This window comes from Curcuma longa, chromosome 1, assembly GCF_044706935.1.
Source record: "Curcuma longa cultivar G26 ecotype Majalengka, Jawa Barat chromosome 1, ITB_CL_G26_1.1, whole genome shotgun sequence".
Taxonomy (NCBI): domain Eukaryota; kingdom Viridiplantae; phylum Streptophyta; class Magnoliopsida; order Zingiberales; family Zingiberaceae; genus Curcuma; species Curcuma longa.
In genome coordinates, this window is record NC_133861.1 from 23,159,376 (window position 1) to 23,184,566 (window position 25,191).

A 25,191-nucleotide genomic window follows, 5' to 3' on the forward strand; every position below is an offset into this window, starting at 1 on the left:
AAGAGCATCTCGTGTGTAAGCTCAATCGGTCCATTTATGGACTGAAATAAGCTTCGAGATCTTGGAACATTCGGTTTGATGAAGTAATCCAATCTTATGGATTTATTCAATGTCCGAATAAGTCTTGTGTATATAAGAAAAGTGACGGAAACGTTTGGGTGGTATTTGTACTATACGTAGATGGCATTTTGCTCATTGACAACAATGTCAAAGTGTTGTCAGCGTAAGGCATGGTTGTCTAAGTAGTTTGATATGAAGGACTTGGGAGAATATGGATATCTCTTGGGATTAAAGTAATAAAGGAATTTTTGGCACAGAAAAGGATGTTGTGCTTATCTCAACCTTCGTACATTAATACTATCCTAGCTCGTTAGCATGCAAAACTCCAAGACAGGTTTTCTACCTTTTGGCACAGAGTACCTTTATCTAAAGAGATATGTCCTAAGATATCAAAGGAGATAGAGGAAATGAAGGCAATTCCTTCTGCTTCGGCTGCAATAAGTCTAATGTATGCAATGCTATGTACGAGACCGGATATCTATTTTGCCATGGGTATGATTAGTAGATATCAAAGTAACCCAGGATAGGGACATTGGACTACAGTAAAGAATATATTAAAGTACCTGAAAATGACTAGAGATTATATGCCGATTTACCAACCAGATGATTTGCTTCCTGTGGGTTACATAGATTCTGATTTCCAATCAGATAGGGATAATAGTAAATCAACCTCGGGGTATGTATTTACTTTGGGAGATGGAGCCATAACATGGAGAAGTGTTAAGCAGAAATGTGTTTCGGAATCCACCATGGAAGCTGAGTATGAGGCAACCTCTGAGGCAACCAAAGAAGTTGTATGGCTCAGAAACTTCTTGATGGACTTAGAAGTGATTCCTAGTTTGCCCAAAGCTATCATAATTTATTGTGATAACAGTGGTGTAGTTGCAAACTCAAAGGAACCATGAGCCCATAAGGCAAGTAAACACATTGAGTGCAAGTACCACCTGATACGAGACATCGTAAAATAAGGGAAAATTGTTGTCGCCAAGATTACATCAGCAGATAACTTGGCAGATCCTTTCACTAAAGCCCTTCCGGCAAGACTTTTTGATAGACATGTTGAGGGGTTGAGAATTAAATGTATGGCAGCATAGTCTTTTAGTATAAGTGGGAGATTGTTAGGATGTATACTATAAGCCTAGCTTTTGTATGAACATCTATTTTGAAATAAGAATCACTTTGGTCAAATGTTTGCATTTTATATTTTTTATATATGTTAATGTAGTTATCCAATTAATTTATATTTTAGATAACATGGTGTGTGGTGTCGCATAGAAGATCATATTATCAGTTCCTTATAAATTATAAATAGTAGCTCACAACCAAGATGGATTGGGACAAACCATTGGGATGGTTGTAGTGTAATTGGTTTTAGTCTATCTTGACTATAAAATTACACTAGTACACTATGTGTGTATTGAGCAGGACCGTTTGAGGTTGTTCGATTTATACTGACTATATAAAAGAACAAGACCTCTGTTATTATGGATGTGCGTCCTCTTAATCCCAATATAATGGCAAGCACGTATACTTAGTATTTATTTCTTTTACTTGTTAATGGGTGAGATTTATTCGTTAAATCAATAAGCCTGATTAGTTAAGGAGATAGTGTTATTTATATGATGTGTTGTTGATTATAGAAGAAATTTGTGTCCTAATTATTTAGGCTGATGATGTCCCCTTGAGGAGCTCATAAAGATTATCATGTAAATCCTACAAGTGGATTTAGTCCGGCATGATAATAAAGTTGAGTGGTACTACTCTGGATTAGATGTTAATTAATTGAGTTGTCAGTAACTCATTTAATTAACGGACATATAATATCTTAAACACAGAGAGATTGACGTGCTCATAATAAGAAGGAGCCCATATTATAATATGGGATTAGTGCAATAGTTCAATAATAACCCTTTAGTGGAATGAATTATTATTGATGGACTTAAAGTGGGTGTTCGGACCGAATACGGGAAACCTAAGCCCATCAGGAGGCCAAAATCAATTCCTCCTCTAGGTCTCTGTTGTAGCCTCTATATAAAGCCTCGCATAGCATCCGCCGAGACTAACCCTAGAAAATCCTATTCTCGTGTGGCCAAATCGGCTAGGTCACGAGAGGGAGGTTTGAGGAAGGCGGTGGTTGGTTTCTCTCGGAAGGTCGTCGCCCACACGACGTCCAGGAGGAGGAGAGGAATACAGCAGAAGATCGAAAGGTTTTCGGCTGCAAACCACCATCCGTTCAATCTTCTTGAAAGGTATAATATGTTCTATATTCCGCTACGTAGTTATTTTTTCATGGACCCCGAATCCAACACGAGAGGCCGACGATCCTTCGCATCGATCAGGCATGATCGATCAGGCACACGATCAATCAAGACCTTGCTTGATCGATCACGTTGATCGATTGATCAAGCACTTGCTTGATCGATCAAACACTTGCTTGATCGATCAAGCACATGCCTGAACGATCAAGCAGGCCGCTTGGAAATTTTCTATGCCTATGCGATTCTATCTCTGTGCGATCAATCAAGATAGAATTTCAGCGTCATCATCTTTGTTGCTTGCCCTTCGCTTATCCCGCTAGTCCAAGGTATGTTGGATCTCTTGCACGTTCAAGTGTACGTGTCTCTATGCGTATCCACACTAACACTCTTTCACCTTTGGAGAAGACTTAGGTTGTGCTAGCAACCTCTTGCCTTTGTGGATTTCAGCCAAGAGAGGAGAGGAGAGGAGAAGAATGAACAACCAAGAGTTTTTGCAAGAAAGAACTCTTTTATACTCATGCCATGAATACCAAAGGTTTTTAGGCTTTTGGTATTCTTCATCAATGCATGATTAATCTTATTAATCATGCATGATAACTTCCATGCATGATAACTCCCTTTTTCTTCAATGCATGATTAATCCACATTAATCATGCAGGATGAATCAAAATCCAACTTGGTTTAATTTGAGTCTAACTCAAATTCAACCCATGCATGATAACTTCCATGCATGTAACTTCCTCTCTTCTTTATTGCATGATTAATTCACATTAATCATGCATGATGAATTAAAATCCATCTTGATTTAATTTGAATCTAACTCAAGTCTAGATCATCTTGTTCCTTTAGTCAAACTAAAATGAACTCATCTCCAAATAAAGTGTTATTTGTGTGTGATCCAATAGGTTCTTGTAACATTGGAAATGTCTCTAAAATCCATTTTAGAAACATAAGCAATGAGCGGCATCTAGCAATGCATCATTGCTACCCAAGTGACAAGAATATCGAGATCCGACATAACCTCCGTGACTACGATAATGTATGATCATGTACTTCTATCCTCGATATCTAGATTGATCAATAAGGCATAGATCATGTCATCCTCTTATCAATCTTTATGTTTCTTGATTCCCAAGTAGACTCACTCAAGTAAATGAGTTCAATATCTCATATTGACTCATTTAAGCATGACTATGCATTTCATGGTCCTATTCTATCAAGAGGTGTGGCCAAATCGACTAGGTCACGAGAGGGAGGTTTGAGGAAGGCGGTGACTGGTTTCTCTTGGAAGGTCCTCGCCCACACGACGTCCAGGAGGAGGAGAGGAATATTGTAAGATACCGAAAAATTTTTTTACTATACATACGAAAAGATTCGTCTCGCGAAGACGAACCAAACGAAACTTGTTTGGACCAAATCGGAGATCGTTTGACCCCTGAACCAAGCGAACCAAAGTCAAACCGGTTTGCTACAGTACCGTTGGTTCAGTCGGGTTAGGATTCAGGTTATCCGGTTTGGGTTGGCTGGTTTGGGCTGGTTGGACCGGTTCACCTGATAGGATTAAATGGGCTGTTGGGCTAAGGTTATTGGATCCTTGGGAACCCAACCCGTTAAGGCAAGGCATAAGATCCACTAAGGAGTCTACAGTGGGTTCTCCGCTTCTCCCAATCGCGCGACTCACCCTCCTCAGCCACTGCCGTCGCGACTTGACGCCGCTGCTCTGCCCAACGCCGACGCTGCCCTGTTCATCTTCTTCACGAGTGACGGCACGGCGACGGTGCGACGAGGGCACGCGTTTTCTCCAACGGCGGTCTCCTTCCCGAGCCCATCAGCGGTCTTCTCCCCGAACCACAGCCTTCCGTCGCGAATTTCGACTTCCGCGATCCCTTTCGTTGTCTCCCTCTCATCAGTAGGCGCAAATCGAAGAGGAAGATCGGTAAGGGGTTTGAGCTAGGCTTCGAGTGTTGCTTCCTTTGATTGTTTTGATTCTCCTTAGATCTTGAATCAGGGGCTTAATTTGGATCTGACCGATCGGTTGGTGGTGATGACGACTTTGATTGGAAAGGAACCGGAGGCTAATCTAGGGTTGATTGGGATGGAACTTGAAGGTAAAATTTCGAATCTGAGTTGATTTAGTTTTGATTAATTACTGTTTAGTGTGGGATTAAGCATGGTTCTGTCGTTGAACTTTAGATCAGGTTTTGTTGGATTGTAGGGTGCTGATTGATTTATAATGGGACGGATCTGTTGAGTCCTTGAATCTTGGATAGAATGTGTTGGAATCTGATTCAATTCTGTTGTAATCGATATTTTAGGGTTTGGTGTTACTGTTGAATTAGATCAGAGTTGGATTAAATTAGGGGATTTAATTACTGTTAATTTAACACAGTATTAATTAGTAAGTATAGTAAAGATGATTATCCTTTTTACAGGACTTTGATTTGAGTTGATTGGTTGCGGACATTAACAGATTCGGATTCTTTGCGATTACTCGCAACCAATCGGAAGGCGGGTACCTTGACTTATCTTTTATGGATACGTCTTTAAGATATGTGTAAATTGCTAGATATCAGTAGTTATGTTTCTGCTCATATTGATTCACATGCTACTTGGACCTGATTTTGTTATCAGTTATTTCTGCTACCTGTTAGTATCGGATACTTTTTCATATTGTGGTTATCAGTATTCATTTATCTTGATATCATCTGATACCTTTGACATGCTTTGGTTATCCGATCTTCATTGATTCTGACATCACCTGCTACATGTGCATATGCTACTACCAGTATATATATTAGATATTATCAGTGCATTATAGCATTCTGATTATTGGCATATGATATGGATATGTAGTTGGATAGGTGGTGCATGGACATGTTATATGGATATGTAGTGGGATATATGATGCATGGACTAGTGTCATACATCATGCTTGCATATATTGCATACTGACGTGCGGGATTCCATTGTTGTTGAGTCCGGCGTCAGTTACATGCGGGCTACCAACCAAAGGGTGTGTGTAATTGCATGTCTTGTGATCATCTGCTCCTGCTCCTATTTTAGTCGAGTCGCTCCTATTATAGTGGTAGCACAGTTTGAGCCCGTCACTCGTATATGATTTACACACACACTCCACTCATGGGTTAGTGGAACCTTTAGGTTGGTGCATACTTGCCCTGACAGGAGCTCCGCTAGGCCACCCAGGATAGTGGTTTCGTAGCGTGGTAGCATACAGGGATCCCTCCTCTGTCATTGTGACCAGGAGATGAGAGCTTGCTCGCCCACTTATGATTTGGGTTACCAGGATAGGTGTACACCTTGAGGACATCCTGTCCACTCGGTCACGCAGGAGCAGTGACGGCAGAGTGCACAGAGGTCACAGCCCTACCCACGCGACTTCACCACTGTGGATGAGCGATCTGACTGGCGTAGTTCCACTCTACCTCACCATTATAGGGGTGACTGATCTGACTGGCGTCAGGGGTGACCAGGACATGCATTGCACCATGTGCATACTGCACTGATTGCATTTGATTGTGATTGTTGCACTTGTTTGATGCACTTGGATGACATGCATATACAGGAGACCTATGTATTGGTTTTGGGACTACTTTCACCTTACTACTTGATTATCAGACTCTGGTATGTACAGATCTACTGTTGTTCAGTTTTCATATCTATTTACCTTTCAGTAGACTGTACAGCATGATATTACTGTTGATAGCTTTTATACACATATCTGCTAGATACCCGCTGAGTTTCTTTTGGAACTCACCCCGTTTACCTGTATGTCTGTTTCAGGTTGATGTCGTCTGGAGAGCTGCACTGCTAGTCCTGAACCCCTTGTATTTTTGGGTTTATTTCCTTACAGTATCAGTGTATTAGGACTTGTTGGACTTATTGTGGCGTTTGTCCATTCGAGTATTTGGTTTTCCGATGATTCGATATTTGTTTTCATTTCGAGTTGTCTATCGGATTTTGAATGGATTTGATATGCATGCGTGGTTGTGATACTAGATTGTTGATGATGTTAGTGATCGTGTGGGTCACTTGGTGTGGATGTGTGTAAATGACCGTGGTGGTCATTTTATTTACTTTTATCTGTCATTATATATCCATAGCCTGTTATGGATTCTTTATATGTGTATGTATTCAGGGAAAGTCAATTGTTACAGGGGAGATGCTGCCGAAATTTCTCGGAAAGCCGTCTCCCGGGGCGTAACAATGTACTCATAATAAGAAAGAGCACATATTATAATATGGGATTGGGGCAAAGTGCCACCATCCGACCAAAATCAATTTCTCCTCTAGATCCCTGTTGTAGTCTCTATATAAAGGCATAGCATCCGCCAAGACTAATCCTAGAAAAACCTATTCTCTTGTGGCGGCTAGGTGAGGAAGGCGGTGGCTTTTTTCATGGTCGTCGCCCCTCCAAGAGGAGGAGAGGAATACAACAGAAGATCGAGAGGTTTTTAGTTACAAACCACCATCCGTTCAATCTTCTTGAAAGGTATAATATGTTTTATATTCCGCTGCGTAGTTGTTTTTTCAGGCGAATCCAACACGAGAGGTCGGCGATCCTTCGCATTGATCAGGCACAGATCGATCAAGACCTTGCTTGATCGATCACGCTGATCGATCAAGGTTGTGCTTAATTGATCAAGTACATGCCTGATCGATCAAGCACATGCCTGATCGATCAAGTAGACCGTTTGACAATTTTTTATACCTGTGCGATTCTATCTCTGTGCGATCAACCAAGATAGAATTTCAGCGCCATCACCTTTGTTGCGTGCCCTTCGCTTATCCCGCTCGTCCAAGGTATGTTGGATCTCTTGTATATTCAAATGTACGTGTTTCTATGTGTATCCACACTAACACTCTTTCACCTTTGGAGAAGACTTAGGTTATGCTAGCAACCTCTTGCCTTTGTGGATTTCAGCCAAGAGAGGAGAGGACAAGAATGAACAACCAAGAGTTTTTTCAAGAAGAACTCTTTTATACTCATGCCATGAATACCAAATGTTTTTAGGATTTTGGTATTCTTCATCAATGCATGATTAATCTTATTAATTATGCATGATAACTTCTATACATGATAACTCTCTTTTTCTTCAATGCATGATTAATCCACATTAATCATGCATGATGAATCAAAATCTAATTTGATTTAATTTGAATCTAACTTAAATTCAATTCATGCATGATAACTTCCATGCATGTAACTTCCTCTCTTCTTTATTGCATGATTAATCCACATTAATCATGCATGATGAATCAAAATTCATCTTGGTTTAATTTGAATCTAACTCAAATTCAACCAATTTGAGTCTAACTCAAGTCTAGGTCATCTTGTTCCTTTAGTCAAACTAAAATGAACTCATCTCTAAATAGAGTGTTATTTGTGTGTGACCCAATAGGTTCTTGTAACGTTGGCAATGTCTCTAAAATCCATTTTAGAAACATAAACAATGAACGGCATCTAGCAATGCATCATTGCTACCCAAGTGATAAGAATGTCGAGATCTGACATAACCTCCGTGACTACGATAATATATGACCATGTACTTCTATCCTCGATATCTAGATTTATCAATGAGGCATAGACCGTGTCATCTTCTTATCAATTTTTATGTTTCTTGATCCCCAAGTAGACTCACTCAAGCAAATGAATTTCAATATCTAATATTGACTCATATGAGCATGACCATACATTTCATGGTCCTACTCTATCAAGAGGTCGTAAGATATCATTCTCGTTATATAGAAGGGATAGATCTCATCTAAATGACTCATATCCCTCCACATAATTTGTTACATACCCAGTGATCGTCTTTATAGTCCACCCTGTTACGAGTGACGTTTGACGATACCAAAGTATATAACTCCTTATGTAGGGAACCGTAATGACTTTAGGTCTAAGGACTATTCATGTCAATAGTCACATGAGAAAGTTTATGACACTCATATAACGATCCATGAAACTTTCTCATGACGGATCAATTCAGTATACATTCTCTAATGTATACCCATGTATCAACTCGACATCTCATATCCATGATTTGTGAGATCAAGTCATCCAACTGACCCACATACTAGTCTCAACGCATTAACATCGTCCCTGAATATTAATGCTTGACTAAAAATGATTAAGAGTAATGTTTTTTACATCATCTCACTATCGATTCAAACAATCGATATGATGTAAATTATAATTAACTACCCAAAAACATTATTATACTTAGTTATTTGGCACAAATACAAAGTAAATATAATAACCAAAACTCTTGCCTTTATTAATAATAAAATATGATATAAAAAATTCCTAATCAATCATCATATAATTGGCTCTAGAATTACTACTAACAATACCAATCAAAACACTACACATTTGGAGAAAACAAAACAAAGACATCATAGATCTTATGGTAGCAAATATGAACGGGATTATTGAACAAAGAAGAATCAATTTAAAGAACATGAAACTCGTAGCAGAGCAGGAATCAACAACAAAAATTCAATTGGAGTTGAAGCTAAACCGAGCACAAATTTCTCAAAGCAAAAGGAACATGAAGCATGAGCTGAGAGGCAAGCACTGAGTAAGACATCCTAATCCTTGTACTTCATTGCAGACATTTGGAAGCCCGGCATGTCAAATGATGCAGAAAATTTTTCAACTGCAGCCTTCAGCTCCTCGATATCCTTGTTATTCACTAGGCCTTTGTTGAAGTCCTTGAGCAACTTACCATGTTCTTTCTGGATGGCGAGGCAAAGGGTGACCGCTTGGTGAAGGAACTCTGCTATCTGCTCAAAATCCTTTTCCACCAAGCCCCGTGATGTCATAGCAGGAGCGCCTGAGAAATAAACCAAAGAGTAGTAGTATGATAGTGAGGATACCATGAACAATTTATGATGCAGTTGAGAAAAAAAATTGCCTTGATTATATGAACATTTTGGGTATTATAGTAAAATAAAGGCAGCATCTATGGTCATTGATGAAAAACCAAGTTCAAGAAAAGATCTTCATATAGTGTCTGAAGCGTCTCCGAAAAGCAATGCTGTTTAGCCATGTGGAGGGTGAGTCGCTTGTGCATGTTGGTCCGTCGGGTGGTACAGTCTCACTCTCATCAAACACAACATTTCAACAGATGATGCAATTTTCTCTATGAAAATGAACCACAAATATTATATACGTATAGGGATTTTCGAGACACTGCTGCGAGTGATCAAGCTAGTGCAACAAAGTTCTTACCAATACGGACACCACCAGGAGCCAATGCACTGCTGTCTCCAAAAACAGCATTCTTGTTGACAGTAATATTGCAGAGATCACAAAGTTTCTCGACCTTGTTTCCTGGGAAAAATGGAATTTGAAGGTTCTTATTTCAAACTGGAAGAGATAAGCAAACAAATAATTGCATGTTGAAATCTAATGGTTAATACCAGTCAAGCCCAGAGGTCTAAGATCCCAGAGAACAAGGTGGTTCTCAGTTCCATCTGTCACGAGCTTGTAGCCCTTGCTCATCAGATAGTTCCCAAGAGCAACAGCATTCGCTCTGACCATCTTGGCATATGCCTTGAAACCTGGTGACATAGCCTGCTTCAGTGCCACAGCCAATGCAGCAATCTGGTGATTGTGAGGACCGCCTTGTAGAGCTGGAAATACAGAAAAATTGATTTTGTCTTCAAAATCATAAACTTCGTTTTCTGGCTGTCCCTTTTTTGGTGGCTTAGGGCCTTTCCTATAGAAGATCATGCCAGACCTAGGGCCTCTGAGACTCTTATGAGTGGTAGTGGTAACCACATCACAGAACTCGAAGGGATTTGCAGCTTCCTACATAGACAGCTTACTAGATTAGTGACTATCGAAAAACAATCGATATAATCCTGTGCACCATCAATTTGAAAGATTAACTAATCAAGCTAAGATGTAATTTCCTAAAAACAAGAATTGGAAGAGAAAAGATAGCAAACCTCACAAAACTGCAAGACAAATGGTTGATGGCATCCAAGACAAATACACAAGACGAAAGAGATACGCCAACAAAAAACGTACTGAGCGCCAAGGTTAAAAATTTGGTCTCTTAACTACAATATAGACTTTCAAATTTATTCCTCTTCATTCGAGCAATAGGACTACATCTATTCAGATCAGATCTAGATGAATGTTCCAACAAAAAAGAGTCACGATAGATCCAAAAACCATGCATTCAGATCTACCAGATCCGTCAATTACTGATTCTGGCTTTTCAATTTTTTTGTTATTTGAAAGAGGCATACAAATATCAAAAATAAACCAGAAGGAGAAGAATGAAGGTATCATCCATTATTACCTGAGCGGCCACAAGCCCACTGATGTGAGCCATATCGCATAATAACAAGGCCCCGCACTTGTCGGCGATGGATCTAAACCTCGCGTAGTCCCAATCCCTTGGGTATGCGCTTCCACCACAGATGATGAGCTTGGGACGGAAATCAAGGGCCTTCTCCTCGAGCTTATCGTAGTCGATGTAGCCGGTCGCGGGGCTGACCTTGTAAGGGAGGCTCTCAAAATAGATGGAGGTGGCGGAAATCTTCTTGCCTCCGGATGTGTAGTATCCGTGGGTGAGGTGGCCGCCGGATGGGAGATCGAGGCCCATGATGCGATCATGGGGGTTGAGCAGGGCGGTGTAGGCGGCGAAGTTCGCAGGGCTGCCGGAGTAGGGCTGAACGTTGACGCCCCACTTGGCAGGATCGAGGCGGTAGGCGGCGAGGGCGCGGGAGCGGCAGAGGTTCTCGATGGCGTCGATGTGCTCGTTGCCGCCGTAGTAGCGATTTCCTGGCATGCCTTCGGAGTACTTGTTGGTGAGTGCGCTTCCGAGGGCTTCAATGACGGCAAAGGAGGTGAAGTTCTCGGAGGCGATTAGCTCGATGCCGTGCGACTGGCGCCGCTTCTCGTGCTCGATCAGGTCGTGGATCTCGGGGTCCACGATGGAGAGCGGCGAGAGGCCCCACTCGCTGACGGACTCCAGGGTGTTGGCCATGGCGGTGACGGTGGCGGAGAAAAGTTTTGGGGGGAAGAAATGGACCGGGAAGGCGCAGACAGTGGCGAGCGGTGACGGAGGTGGAGAGAATATTTATAGCGAAATTCGAGGGTTTGTGCTGTTCCGACCACATGAAAATTATTATTATTTGGGTAAAAAATTTAATTAAAAAAAACATTGCCCTTTATTATTATCACATCCGTTTAAAAAAAATATCAAAACACCATCATATTTTGTTTGAAAATTATCAAAATTACCATAATAAAGTAAAATCAAAATTGCTATGTATAAGATTTTTGAATCGAATTTACTTTAATTTAATTAGTTAAATCCATTTTAATATTATTATAATAATGTTAATTAAAATTGTTATATATTTTTAATTAATTTGTACTCCAAGGTTCTATTTGTTTCGAACAAAATTATTAATTTTTAATAAAGTTGTTATAATAAAGCTAGGACAATGATATTTTTAAGATAAAAATATGATAAAATGCTATTTTAATATTTTTAAAATTGAAGGTTTTTTTTTATAATGATAATAAAATGTCCTATTTTAATCTTTGCCCTTCATTTTCTATTGTGTGTAACACACTTTAAAACTAGATTTATTTTTTTTAAAAGCATAATTAAATTTGAAAAGAAATGTAAATGTTAAGATGGATTTATATATTAGTCTTTTATTTTAAATTAATTATTAAAAAAAGATTGAAATTTTACTTTTATTCCATTCAACAATCTATTTGTTGAAATAATAAAACATTAATAAACCGCAACATAAAAAAGAAAAGAAAAGACATACAAGCATGTAATATATCGACACAAATTTATACTTGAAATTGTAGAATGCAAGTAATTTTGTATTGGGAAATTAAGTATGACTTGAAATATATAATTTAAAAAGAAAAATCTAGTAAGTAGGCAGAGGACATTTATAATAAATTTCATTCTTCAAAGTCGTTTAATTATTTCATAATATATGAATTTACAAAAGTCTTGTCAAATTACTTTTAAAATAGAGGAAAAGTATTTTATTTATGATTATATATATAATGTTTCTACCTCACATTCTAATTTATTACTAAATAAATTTATACATATTTAATTTTGGCTAAAATGATTAAAACGTCTAGTAAATTATAAATACATTTATATATAAATATTGATTAAAGATGGTTACTCTCCGAAGTTAATGGATCTTAAATCTCAAAATATAGGTATATGCGTATTTGTCGTTGAGTAAATCATTGGTTAATATTCGACACCAACTTAGAAATCGGGTGACCATAATAAGAATCATACAAAAATTAGAAAGAAAAATGACAATACTTAAATAGTGTTAATTATTAAATAAATAATAAATTTTTGTTGCACTTGTTGAAAATTTGAATGGAAATAAAAGGCGGTGGAAAGAGGAGACTACTTTATGAATGAGAATAGTTCCATGTTAGAAGTTTCAAGACATAGTTGTTGGTTTATATTATGTCACAAACATTAATGTTATGAACAAATGCATGGGGAGAGCTCTCTCTTATGTATGGGTGCGCAGGGGGTGCAAATCCACGGCCTATATTGCACTACTTGCAAGGTAACTTATGTGCGAGCACAACTTGTGTATGTTGAATGTTGGACCATTACCACTTGAAAATGTTTTCTTTTTGTTTAAATGATAAGTATGCAATTAATGCAAATTAATGCAAATTGAATGCATGTGCTTAGTCGTAGCCATGAGGGCGCGGTCATGCCATTGTGGAGATATTTTGATTCCATCAAGTCCAACAATTGGTATCAGAGCGAGGCCGCTCTTCACCGGACTAATCGTCGGATGAGTCATGATCCGGATCTAACCATGTGGGTTGAACCTTAAAAACAAAGGAAGTAGGGGCTCCCGTGTTTGAATCAAGAGGACCAGACACCGGGCAGGAAGTCCTAGTAGGTCGGGTAGACCGAGAGGCATGAAGTCCTGGTTGCGGCTGGGCAGGAAGTCCTAGTAGGTCGGGTAGACCGAGGAGCATGAAGTCCTGGTTGCGGCTGGGCAGGAAGTCCTAGTAGGTCAGGGTGGACCGAGGGGCAGGAAGTCCTGGTGGGTCGAGGATTCGGACATCAAACGGAGGCTTTCCGTTTGAGGGGGGGCCTGTGATCCTTTGTTTGAGGGGGGGATTGTTGGGTTGCAAAGGTGCAAACATAGTCCCACATCTAAAACACATGGAAAAGATCATGAGTTTAAAAGGATGGAAGATATCTCCATTGGCATGAGACCTTTTGGGGAGAGCCCAAGAGCAAAGCCATGAGGGCTTAGGCCCAAAGTGGACAATATCATGTCATTGTGGAGATACAAACATCCTTTTGGACCCAACAGTTCTATCGTTGTATCTTAGAAAACAGACATCCGTTGTGACCTCTAAGCACCGTTGGAGAGGACGAATCTGTTTTAAGGAAACTGCATTGAACGCAGGCCTCAACATCAGCCACTCGACGTCTCAGCACTTAGCGTCTCGACCACTTGGTGTCTCGACCTTGGCAACTCGACTCTCGGCTCTCGGTAGTTGGCCACTCGGCAGTAGGCTACTCGACAGTAGGCCACTCGGCACTTACCAACTCGGCTCTCGGCAATTGGCGACTCGACCATTCGATTGACTCAGCACCGGTGATTGAGAAAATCAACCCCTACTGGCAACTTGAAATTATTAGTTCAAACCATCTCTATAAGATAAGTTGATTTGTCTTGTAATTTAATTTAGTAACAAATTAATCTCTCCGGTAAAAATTGTCCAACTACACGTTCACCTGTTATCAATTTAAGTATATTTTAAAAAATTACTAATTTTTATAACTTTCAAATTTATGTTTTAAATAAAAACTAAAAGCTCTAATCAACATTTCATTTTTATTTAAAGTTAAATCAACATCCTACTTAATTTGGGCGGTTCGAAATAACCTTACCTTAACTAATAATTATGTCATGTGAAAATTAATTATTAACTTCTATATGATCAATTATGATTAAATAATATTTATTTAGTATTATGTAATTTTTATCATTTATTTTTAAAATATTATTTTAATTAAATTATTCTTCAAAAATAAAATTAAAATAATATAAAATTATTATTATAGAAATTATATGTGTAGAAATTAACATTTAAAAGCTAATAATTAACTTATACAAACGTGATCGAATGATTAAAAATTATAAGGCCATTTTAAATCGTTCTAGATGAGCGCCCAAAATTAAATGAAACAGATGGATTAGACCGGTTCGATTGATCGGCCTGCAACGGTTCGATTTCCTGAGCGCTGTTTCGTATCTCCCTTTCGGTCCACTCACTCTGACGCACGTGAAGCTGAATCGAACGTTCCCTTTTTTACCACTGGAAATCCCTCTTCATCAAAGCCGTTCATTTCCTTCGGAGTCCATCTGTATATGATGCAACATCTCGTTCGTTCTCGGCGTTCGCCCTCTGTTCCTTGCTCGAACCAAAGCGAGTTGTAACAATGGCTTTGATCGAGGAGAAGGCGTCGTCGGGGCGCGAGCACAAGGTTGAGGAACTCTCGCAGGTCGACTTCGGCCGCCTCGAGATCGAACTCGCCGACGTGGAGATGCCCTGTCTTATGGCCTGCTGCGCCGAGTTCGGTGCAGCATCTCCGCGATCAAAGCCGTCCTCCACATGACCATCCAGACCGCCGTCCTCAGCGAAACCCTCACCGCCCTCGGCACCTAGGTCCGCTGGTGCTCCTGCAACATCTTCTCCACCCAGGACCACGCCGCGGCTGCCATCGCCCGCGATTCCCGCGAGCGATGCCTCGATTGGGGCGCCGGCGGCGGCCCTGATCTCATCGTAGACAACGGCGGCGACGCTACACTCCTCATCCATGAAGGCGTCAAGGCCGAAGAGAAGTACGAGAAGTCGGGAAAGGTCCCAGATCCTGCCTCCGCGGACAACACCGAGTTCCAAATCGTGCTCGGAATTATCCGCGACGGGCTCAAAACCGATCCCAAAAAGTACCACCGGGTGAAGAGCGGCTCGTGGGTGTGTACGAGGAGACCACGACCGGTGTCAAGCGGCTCTACCAGATGCAGGCTAGCGGCACCCTTCTGTTCCCTACAATCAACGTCAACGATTCCGTCACCAAGAGCAAGGTGATTTTTCTTGACCTAAATGTATTTGTTCTGTGCCGATCTACATTTCTCGAGCTTTGGATCCAAATCTAGCTGCGTTTTGTGGGTTTCACTTTCACCTAAAATCTAAATCCGTTGTTTCTCGTTTTGATCTGATGCTCCGGTTTTGACTTCTATAATTTGGCAATATAGTTCCTTTTGTTTTTTCGTATAATCTATGTGACAAAATAATTCGTCCGGTTGGTGGTCTCCACATTCCATTCAAGAACCGACATCGATTGTCCCCAGCTCCATTTGAAATTTGGATCCAGATCTCGATCCAGAAGTTTCACTATTACTTTTTACTGCAACACTAATGGACAGTATATCAACAGTGAGTTTGTATGGCATTAAGCAGCTAATAAATTCGACTAGCTGTGTTCAGCGAGGTTGAGCAAACTCTGCTTCTTGCTTCTCACTCGCTCCCGGATGGCCTGATGTGGGCTACCGATGTTATGATTGCCGGCAAAGTCGCCGTGGTCTGTGGTTATGGTGATGTGGGGTAGGCTGCGCTGCTACCCTTAAACAAGCTGGTGCTCGTGTAATCGTTACCGAGATCGATCCCAACTGTGCGCTTCAGGCCTGATGGAGGGCATCCCTGTCCTCACACTAGAAGACGTCCTTTCTGAGGCCGATATCTTTGTAAACTGTAACCACCACCGGAAACAAGGGCATCATCATGGTCGACCACATGAAGATGAAGAACAATGCCATTGTTTGTCACATTGCCACTTTGACAACTAGATGACACACACGGGCTCGAGACCTATCTGGGCGTCAAGCGCATCGCAATCAAGCCCCAGACAGATCGCTGGGTGTTTTCCGAGACCAACACCGGCATCATAGTTCTTGCCGAGGGCCGCCTTATGAACCTTGGCCATCCCAGCTTTGTGATGTCCTGCTCCTTGACCAACCAGGTGCTGATATTGAATTATTCCTGCTGATAATATTTTGGCCACTTCCCTTCCAGATATGAAACACAATCCACAAAAAAAGGAAAAATTGCAGGTGATAGCACAGCTGGAGCTATGGAAGAAGGGGACTGGAAAGTATGAGAAGAAAGCGTCCGTGCTACCTAAGCATCTCGACCAGAAAGTGGCAGCTCTTCACCTTGAGCAAGCTAACTACTCCTGCACAAGCCGAGTACATCAAGGTCCTGGTTGAGGGACCATACAAGCCTGCTCACTACAGGTATTAGGAAGCATATGCAAGTGAAGAAGTCTAGTATCGACACGCCAATGCAAGTATCGACGAGGCTTATGTGAGGATACGATATCAATCCATTTTGACAACCCAATCCCAAACTAATCGAAAGGCTTTTTCAGAGTAACGATGATGTTAAAATGCCAATCAAACTGTTTCCCTTCAATCCCACAAACTACACTCGTATACAAAGCTTCAAACATTCAAATCAGAAACTACTCAAGACTTTAAACCCAAAAAGAAACTGGACAACCTCTGAAATTGACCACGAGATTGATCAAATTAGGCCAAATTAATATTTGTTTATAGTGTCTGGTGCTAAAAATTCTAAAAGACACTCATCTTAATGTTCAAAGCATTACATTCTCAATGAAACAAGGTAACAACGGCATTTCGAAATGAACTGCAGAAAGATAATTAGGAAGCTCCTGCTCCCTTGCCCTTCTTCCGCTGGATCTTCTTCTGGTAGAACTCGAGCTCCTTCCCTTCTAATATGTAGCTATAGCATCAAACATGAAACAAAGTAAAAAATTAGTGAATCGAGACAAAGTAGTTAATGGATGAGTTTATATTGGATAAGCTTCCGCTAACCCGTCAGCTCTGCCACACTGGCCAGGGCGCGAGGATATGCTGGCCAAGAGCCTTCCAGTACCAAACTGTTCCTCAATGTGGGGATCTAGTTTCCGATCCTGCTGCCTCTTCTCTAGCTTCCTCAGTACGTGGCTGCTCTTCTTAACTACTTCTGTGGTAGCTTCTCCCTCTTGGCCCTGATACAAGATCAAACATTGTTCAACAAGTTATACACATGGTTGAAAAATAGACTTCAAATAACCACCCATTCAAGTATATATAAGGCATAGCTATACAAAAAATGATGGACCAAATTAATTTGATTATAGTCTTGATAAGCATGAAAACTTATGAACCTGAAAGGTAAAAATGTACAATTCACAAAAGGCCTACTCCATGTTGTTTGATTGACAATGATGCTCAAACACATAGATAATACATAACTTGTACAATTCACTAATAGAGGTGAATTTTAACATTTGCTAGAGTAATTTATAATTCTTAATCACTTAAGTACAATCACAACTATTATGAAATCAAATCTACCCCTCCAATGAGCTCTATGTGATGCCAAAATGATCCCCAAATGAAACAGGTTGACAATTGAAATATGTCAAGCCCACTGTTTGTACATGACTCACTCTTAATCCTATTCGGAACCCATGAATGGACAAAGAAAACAAGCAAGAAGGATCCATTAACACAGTTAGATAGTTTACCATATGCATAATGTTTGTAACTACAAGTTGCTTCATATTCATTGCTTTTTCAAACTCTAAACGATGTTCAGACAAGTATTCAAAGTTGTGTGACAAGAACACATGCTGGAAGAAAATAAGTATAGGCATGATGGAATGAATACTCAAAAGATCTACCTCGGTTGCCTCTTTTTTTGCGACCGCTGGGTTCTTCTTTTTCTTTCCAAGTTCGATCCCGTAATGCTGGAGATACCATGCCTTGAAGGGGGCGGCATCAACCTGAACAATTGCGCTCTTTACGAGGGTTTGAGTCCTCACAAGCTCATTGTTTGAGGCATTGTAGACGACATCAAGGATACGGGTCTTGCGTGTCACAGCTTCACTTCCCCATGAGTAATTCCCAGTATCCAGTCTGAGTGCTCTCCACTTCACATTGCCTCCTCGAACTCGCACTCGTCTCACCGTCTTGTTGCTAGAGAGCTTTGTGTTCGCAGGCTGCCTTCCCAGCTCATACCTTGGGGGAAAAGGAATCAAAATTAAGGCCTAAAGTAAAAAAAAAACAATTTTTTTTTGATCGAGGATCTTGCATAGAACAGCAAGAAAGGTAAATATAAAAAATTACTTAAAAGTAGGATTACGTTACGAGATGCAATCCTGAAAGCGGTGTTTGAAAACCCCAAAGTTCAAGGAAGAAACAATCATCTAAGAAAGCTCAGAGTTAAATGAAAACGAAAAAAAACGAGTGCTGGGAAGAAAATTGCTTACTTTCTCTTCTTCCTCCAAGCCTTCTTCTTGCCTCCGGTGGCGCGCCTCTTGTGCATCGAGTCACGTGAGATACCTGCGAACACAAGAAGAAGAAGAAGAACGGCGCCATTAACGAAGGCATTGTGGTGAATGGTAGACCAACACAGAAGACAATTCTAAGGCTCTTGATTTTTACCCATCTTGGCGGGCCGGTGGTGATTATCGCCTGGATGTCCCCCGCCGCCGCCGCTAACTTCCGACCTCCTTCCGCCCTCGTTAGAGCTGGTTATATACTAAAGCCCGTGACGGCTAGGGCTTCCTCGAACAGGCTTTAAATTTATATTGTCCTATTTACACATAAGAAATTAATAAATTTCCAAAATATAAAATTCTAAGATTTTATTTTTGTACTATTTTATTTAATTACTATACTAATCACATTTTTTTAACAGGAGACTTAAAACAATATTTAAAATTATTATATTGCAATCATCTAATTTCTCACATAGTTTTGTTCTCTTTTTAAATTTCACATTTTTTAAAAAAAAGAACACCACTTACTATAATAATTGAAATCTACTCTAAAATCAAGATTTAAGTTTCCATTTTAGATTTTTTTATTAAACAAGTGTCATAGGCTCTATTTGCTTATAGAAATATTTTGGAAAAAAATAATATTTAGTAAGTAGAAACTTTTAATCAATAATATGTTTTTATAAATACAAAATATAAATATATTTTGAGAAAAATAATTTTCTTTAAAATACAAGTCCTTTTTCTAGCTTAATCTTTACTAATCCCTAAGTGCTTTGTCCACTTATAACTTGAGCAACAAATAACAAAAAAATTATTAGTAAATATAAATTTATTAATCAAATTAATATATACATAACTATTATAAATTAACACTTATAAGATAGCTTGTGACTGACTTGTCACCATCATACCAACTAACTGCATTTATTTCATATTATCTCATACTATTTATTGTTCAAATATTATTTAAATATCATAATATAATATAAATAATATGCATGTGTTGTTAATTTGATATATAAGCCTTAATTATATTTGTAGTCGTAGTCTCATTTTTTTCATCATACTTTAAGAATAGGGTTTCGCCGTTTAGGGATGACAAATATGATTAAAAACTAATTATATTCCAAGTTTTGATCTTTAATCGAACTTAAAAGAGCGATTTAAAGTTTTAAACACGTACATATTATAATGCTTTGAGAATGAACTCAAAAGTGAATATTATTTATCATAATATATAATAAATTTATATATAATTATTTTAATATCTAAATTATTAATTTAGATAATTATTTATAAAAAATAAGATTAGATGACAACTAAATCAATCAAAATCTAAACAAATATACACATATCTAATCTAATATGATAGAGATTTAGAAAAAATATTAATCTTGAATATATATCAAAATGCGAGTGCTGGATAATGACTTAGTAAGAGCATTAACAAGTTGACCTTTTGACGAGACATGAGAAATATACAACTTGACACATTGGATAAGTTCACGAACAAAATGGTAGTCCAAAGCAATATGCTTCATACGAAAGTAAAAAAATCAGATTAGCACAGAGACAAATGACTCCAATATTATCACTATAGACGACAAGTATAGACGAAATAGGAATACGTAGTTCTTGAAGAAGATAACAAATCCAAGAAATTTTAGCAGACCTGATGCAATAGCTCGATATTCAGCTGATGTAGAGGACCGAGCAAAAGATTTTTTTTTCTTAGAGCTCCAAGATATCAGATTATAGCCAAAGAAGATAATATTTACTTTGATGGAACAATGATCATCAAGATTGCCACCCCAATCAAGATTGGTAAAGTCATGAAAAGATAATTAGGTCTCAAGTCGAATATGAAGACCACAAGTAAGAGTATCATAGAGATACTGAAATGACGCTTGATCACACCCCAATAGTATTCAGAAGGGACATGCATGAATTGGGAGAGGTGATTAACAACAAAGACGAGTTCAGGGCGAGTGACAAGCATGTATTAAAGACTGTCCACATCTTGCATGTAGTGAGTGGCATAAGGGGTGTTTGGGCAAGCTTCGAATTGTGTAGGTTGAACCGAGTCAACAGATTAAGTGAATAACGTTGTTGAGATAAAACTAGCCCACAAGAATAAGAAAGCACCAAGAAAATAAGATAGGCATCCTAAGTTTTTGATAGAAATTCGTGACACAATTTGCTTAATAATATTATCAATGAGAGGTGCATGACTATTGTAAGAATCAAATCATTAACGTATTATCAAAAAATACACTATGTGCCCCTAGTGATGTAGAGAGAAGCATTAGATTAAGAGTCTGAAAAACCAACACTACAATATTCACCATTAGCAACGGACTTTTCGTCGCTAATCGATTGCTAAAAGGTGTTAACGATCGATTAGCGACTAAATTTTCTTGTCTCTAAATTTTTGGTTGCTGACGTCATTTAGCGACGGAATATTAAATAGTCATCGCTATTATTAGCGATGAAAATTTAATTTCATCGCTAACACTATAAATGAAATGCACTGTTTCGTTTCTAATCTAGCAACGAATGTTTAATTTTGTCGCTAACTTTAGTGACAGATTAAAATTTCTGTTGCTAGTACTTAATAAATTTTATAGTTTCTTTTCATTTATCGTAGTTCCATGTTTATATTGTCATAAATAACCATAAACCATCACAGGCGATGGTTTTAACAATACATACAATCCAACAACTTCAATAAACAATGCTACAATCACAAACCAACACTACAAGAAAAATGACTTTCCGCAGCGCGTCATCCGCAGCGCACATCATAGGCGCGCCGTTAATAGTTGCTTTGACGGCGTGCCCAATAAAATGCGCTGCGGATACTATCATATTTTTATCAATCGCAGCGCGCAACAATAATACGCTGTTAAAAATACTTTTAACAGCGCACATTATACGCTGTTAAAATTATTTTTGACAGCGCATATTGTGCGCTGTTAAAAGTATTTTGACAGTGTATATTAATTTTATTTTCTTAAAATCTCCATCCCTAATTTTATTTTCTTAAAAACCCCATCCCACCTTAGATTTCCTCGTGCTCGCTTTTTCCCCCATCCGCTTAGGTTTCTCTTGCGCTCGCCTTTTCCCCATCCCGTCCTCTCGCGCTCGGCCTCCTTCGCCTATTCCCCCATCCTGCTGCTGCAATGGGCGATCACGGCTCCAAGACCAAGATCTCCTTCGCAGGGAGGTTTGCCAGCAGCGCCATCGCCGCCTGCTTCGCCGAGGTAAGTCATCGGGCGATCGCGCACTTGTTCCATCTCGCTTTTAGGGTTCTTACGCGTTTGATCTTCACGATTGATTCCTGCTCGAAGATTGGGAAAGCTAGGGGATCATAGATTAGGTTGAAGTTGTTAGCTTTTTTTTTCGTGTTTTGTATTTATTTCAGATCTGCACTATCCCTCTGGACACTGCAAAAGTCAGGCTTCAGCTGCAGAAGCAAGCATCTGCGGATGCCGCAGCCATGCCGAAGTACAGAGGAATGCTGGGCACTGTCGCAACCATTGCAAGGGAGGAAGGTGCGACGACACTTTGGAAAGGCATTGTTCCCGGGCTGCATCGTCAATGTGTTTTTGGAGGGCTCCGAATCGGGTTGTATGATCTTGTTTGCGCATCTATTGTTTTTATAACTATCAGTTGTAGGATTAAGTATCTTTTTTCACTCTAAGTATCGAAGTTCAAGGTTTCTTGTTCTCTGAATTTACCTCTTCTTTTTTTATTTTCATTGTAGCATTTTGTCCTAGAGGAGAATATGTTGGAGGTTGACTGCCCCTGTGTTACGCCTGAAGGTGTTCTCAAGGCATCTAGGCATGTTGATAAATTCACTGATCTGATGGTAAAGGATGAGAAAACAGGCACATGTTATCGAGCTACCTCTTACTCAAGGACTACTGCAAAGTGAAGCTCGAGAAGGATCTCACATTATCAGCTGAGAATGCTGCAGAGCTTAAGCATGTTCTAGCAATGTTAGATGATTTCTCTGCAGAGGAATTAGGTGCGAAGCTTAAAGATTACGGGATCACAGAACCAGACACCAAAAACACACTTTTTGATCCTTACCCCTTAATTTAATCTCATGTTTCAGACTTCCATTGGCCCATCTGGTCTTTTGCCCGGGTCAGATGATTTTTAAATAATTACATATTAACATTTGATTAAAAGTTAATTAATAATTCTCAGTATCGTGTTAATGTGTATCGTGTGTTTATAGATATATGAGGCCAGAAACTGCTCAGGGGATCTTTGTGAAGTTCAAGGACTTGTACTATTATAATGGTAATAAGCTTCCATTTGCAGCAGCTCAGATTGGTCAAGCATTTAGAAATGAGGTTCGTTATTATTGCATTATTTTCTCTTTCCATCTGGATATAGGAACTTTAGTACATGAGATTAACTTATTGCCGATCATTGTTGTGTTGAAAGTGAATACTTGTGATATTTTTATCAACTTCTGAAATTTATTCTTTTACAAGGAATTTCATACTGGATTTTCATATAATTATATATTAGTCCCATTATAGAAGAACTAATCTGAAATCAGTGACTTCAGCATTGGGACACTGGCTCCCTGATCAGCTAATCACTTTTTGGAATGCGGAGCTACTTTCTAACCCCCAATAACGATATCATCACTGAGAAATGCTAGTCTTAAAAATGACGATTGGGATTAATCATTTAAGTTTATCATAGCCACATTATTTTTTGCACTATATTTGCTATTCTTAGCAAATGGGAGGTTGCAAAACATTTTGTTAAGGAATCTATGAACTTCTTGAAATTGAACTTTCCATATCAACATTTTCAATTTTCAGATATGAGGACATGTATCTTCAGAATGTTAATCAGTAAAACACTGTTAATTCTAACATTTTTGAATAAATGAATTAGAAGAATAATAATATCCAGTCCTTTCACAAATAGTTAAACCAAGATGAAAGACATTTTTCAAAAATGTAAAGAAAAAGTTATTTTGTCATACTTTTGTTGAGAAAAAAAACAACTAAATGAAACCAGATGAATTAAGTCTTACATGAAAATGAACAGACATTCTTTAAATTCACTTTTGAAATGTAGGTTGCTTTAACGGAATTAATACATCACGTCACATTTTGTTGATGTATCACTTAATTCCTAGTAAGTTAGTCTCTACTTTTCATTGATTGTCTTCCTTCATTTTCATCCTTATAAATACAAAAGAGTTTAAAATGTGTTTTTTTTCATGGCGTAAGTTATTAAAATGGCCTATGTTCTTTCCACTCTTCTCCTTCTCTATGTTTTTATTGCTATGGCTGTTGAGTCTCTTTGGAAATTGTTTATACTTGTTAGGGAGCTGTTAACAATGAAACACTTGGCTACTTTATTGGGAGGGTGTACCTCTTTCTAACACGCCTTGGAATCGATAAAGAACGATTACGTTTCAGGCAGCATTTGCCAAATGAGATGGCTCACTATGCATCTGACTGTTGGGATGCAGAGATTGAATGTTCTTATGGCTGGATTGAATGTGTTGGAATTGCTGATAGATTTGCATATGTCATGCTGAACTAAGTTAATGTCATGCTGAACTAAGTTAGAAACTATTTTTTTTACATGTAGTCTTTCCAGTTCATGTCATGCTGAACTAAGTTAATTATCTAAATCTCCCTTCAGTTTTTGCCTTTTTGCCAAGCATCTGTTTAAACTGTTCCAAGTCATATTTCTATTATCTCTTGTTATTCATTTTTCTCTATTTATTTATGGCTCCTTTTCCTCATTTTCTGATAGTGTCTGTTTCTGATCACTTTTAATTTTAGAAACTTGTTATTGTGCCGTCAAAAAAAGAACTTGGTCTCTCATTTAAGGGCAACCAAAAGATGGTGGTTGAAGCATTGGAGGTAAATTTGAGCTGCCCACTGAAATTTGCCCTTGTACACTCATTGAATTTGTTATTTATTTATACGGCGCTATTACAGGCTATGAATGAAAAGGAAGCACTAGAAATGAAAGCTTGTACAAGCTTAATGGACAAGAACAAGGACATGGGTTCTCTCGATCAAGCATTGTCGAGGAAGGTGGATTTATGGATTTCGACAAGTTAATTGCTTCTCCAGATATGATGCCCAAGTGATATCTTATGTAAATGACTCTTTCTTACTTGTTGCTACTGGTAAAAGATGTGGACTAATACTTTTGTATACAACACTATTTTGATGTACCCTAAAGAAAAGGGATAAGATTGAGGAATAAATTATTTTTATGGGTGAAAAAAATGTGAATGTTATATATAATTGTTGGATTATAAATGTGTAATTTTATATGGTATTTGTGTATGTTATTAATTATTTGAGTTTTGAGTTTATAATTGTGATTTGAATGGTTTAATTATTTTATTTTATCCACAGCGCACATTGCGCACTGCGATTGAT

The 25,191-nt window shown here is 38.8% G+C and overlaps 3 protein-coding genes and 2 pseudogenes across 3 annotated transcripts; 3 read left to right on the forward strand and 2 right to left on the reverse strand.

The window, feature by feature from the left end:
- Positions 1-8,763: 8,763 nt before the first annotated feature.
- Positions 8,764-11,385, reverse strand: LOC141828124 (serine hydroxymethyltransferase 4). The gene is made up of 4 exons (XM_074715498.1): positions 10,652-11,385; positions 9,762-10,152; positions 9,571-9,672; positions 8,764-9,172 (listed from the first exon to the last, which is right to left on the reverse strand). Exons 1-4 carry the CDS (start codon positions 11,339-11,341, stop codon positions 8,928-8,930), a joined length of 1,428 nt encoding a protein of 475 aa, XP_074571599.1. The 5' UTR covers positions 11,342-11,385; the 3' UTR covers positions 8,764-8,927.
- A 3,451-nt stretch (positions 11,386-14,836) lies between these two features.
- LOC141839039 (adenosylhomocysteinase-like) lies at positions 14,837-16,698 on the forward strand (annotated as a pseudogene).
- Positions 16,699-16,945: 247 nt separating this feature from the next.
- LOC141840023 (small ribosomal subunit protein eS8) lies at positions 16,946-19,017 on the reverse strand. The gene is made up of 5 exons (XM_074727909.1): positions 18,912-19,017; positions 18,737-18,809; positions 18,149-18,485; positions 17,295-17,470; positions 16,946-17,202 (listed from the first exon to the last, which is right to left on the reverse strand). The coding sequence occupies exons 1-5, from the start codon at positions 18,913-18,915 to the stop codon at positions 17,121-17,123; spliced, it is 672 nt and encodes a 223-aa protein (XP_074584010.1). The 5' UTR covers positions 18,916-19,017; the 3' UTR covers positions 16,946-17,120.
- Positions 19,018-21,886: 2,869 nt separating this feature from the next.
- Positions 21,887-22,525, forward strand: LOC141811386 (mitochondrial uncoupling protein 1-like). Its single transcript, XM_074710596.1, has 2 exons — positions 21,887-22,014; positions 22,176-22,525. The coding sequence occupies exons 1-2, from the start codon at positions 21,934-21,936 to the stop codon at positions 22,452-22,454; spliced, it is 360 nt and encodes a 119-aa protein (XP_074566697.1). The 5' UTR covers positions 21,887-21,933; the 3' UTR covers positions 22,455-22,525.
- On the forward strand, positions 22,521-25,017 carry LOC141826393 (glycine--tRNA ligase, mitochondrial 1-like; annotated as a pseudogene).
- Positions 25,018-25,191: the final 174 nt, after the last annotated feature.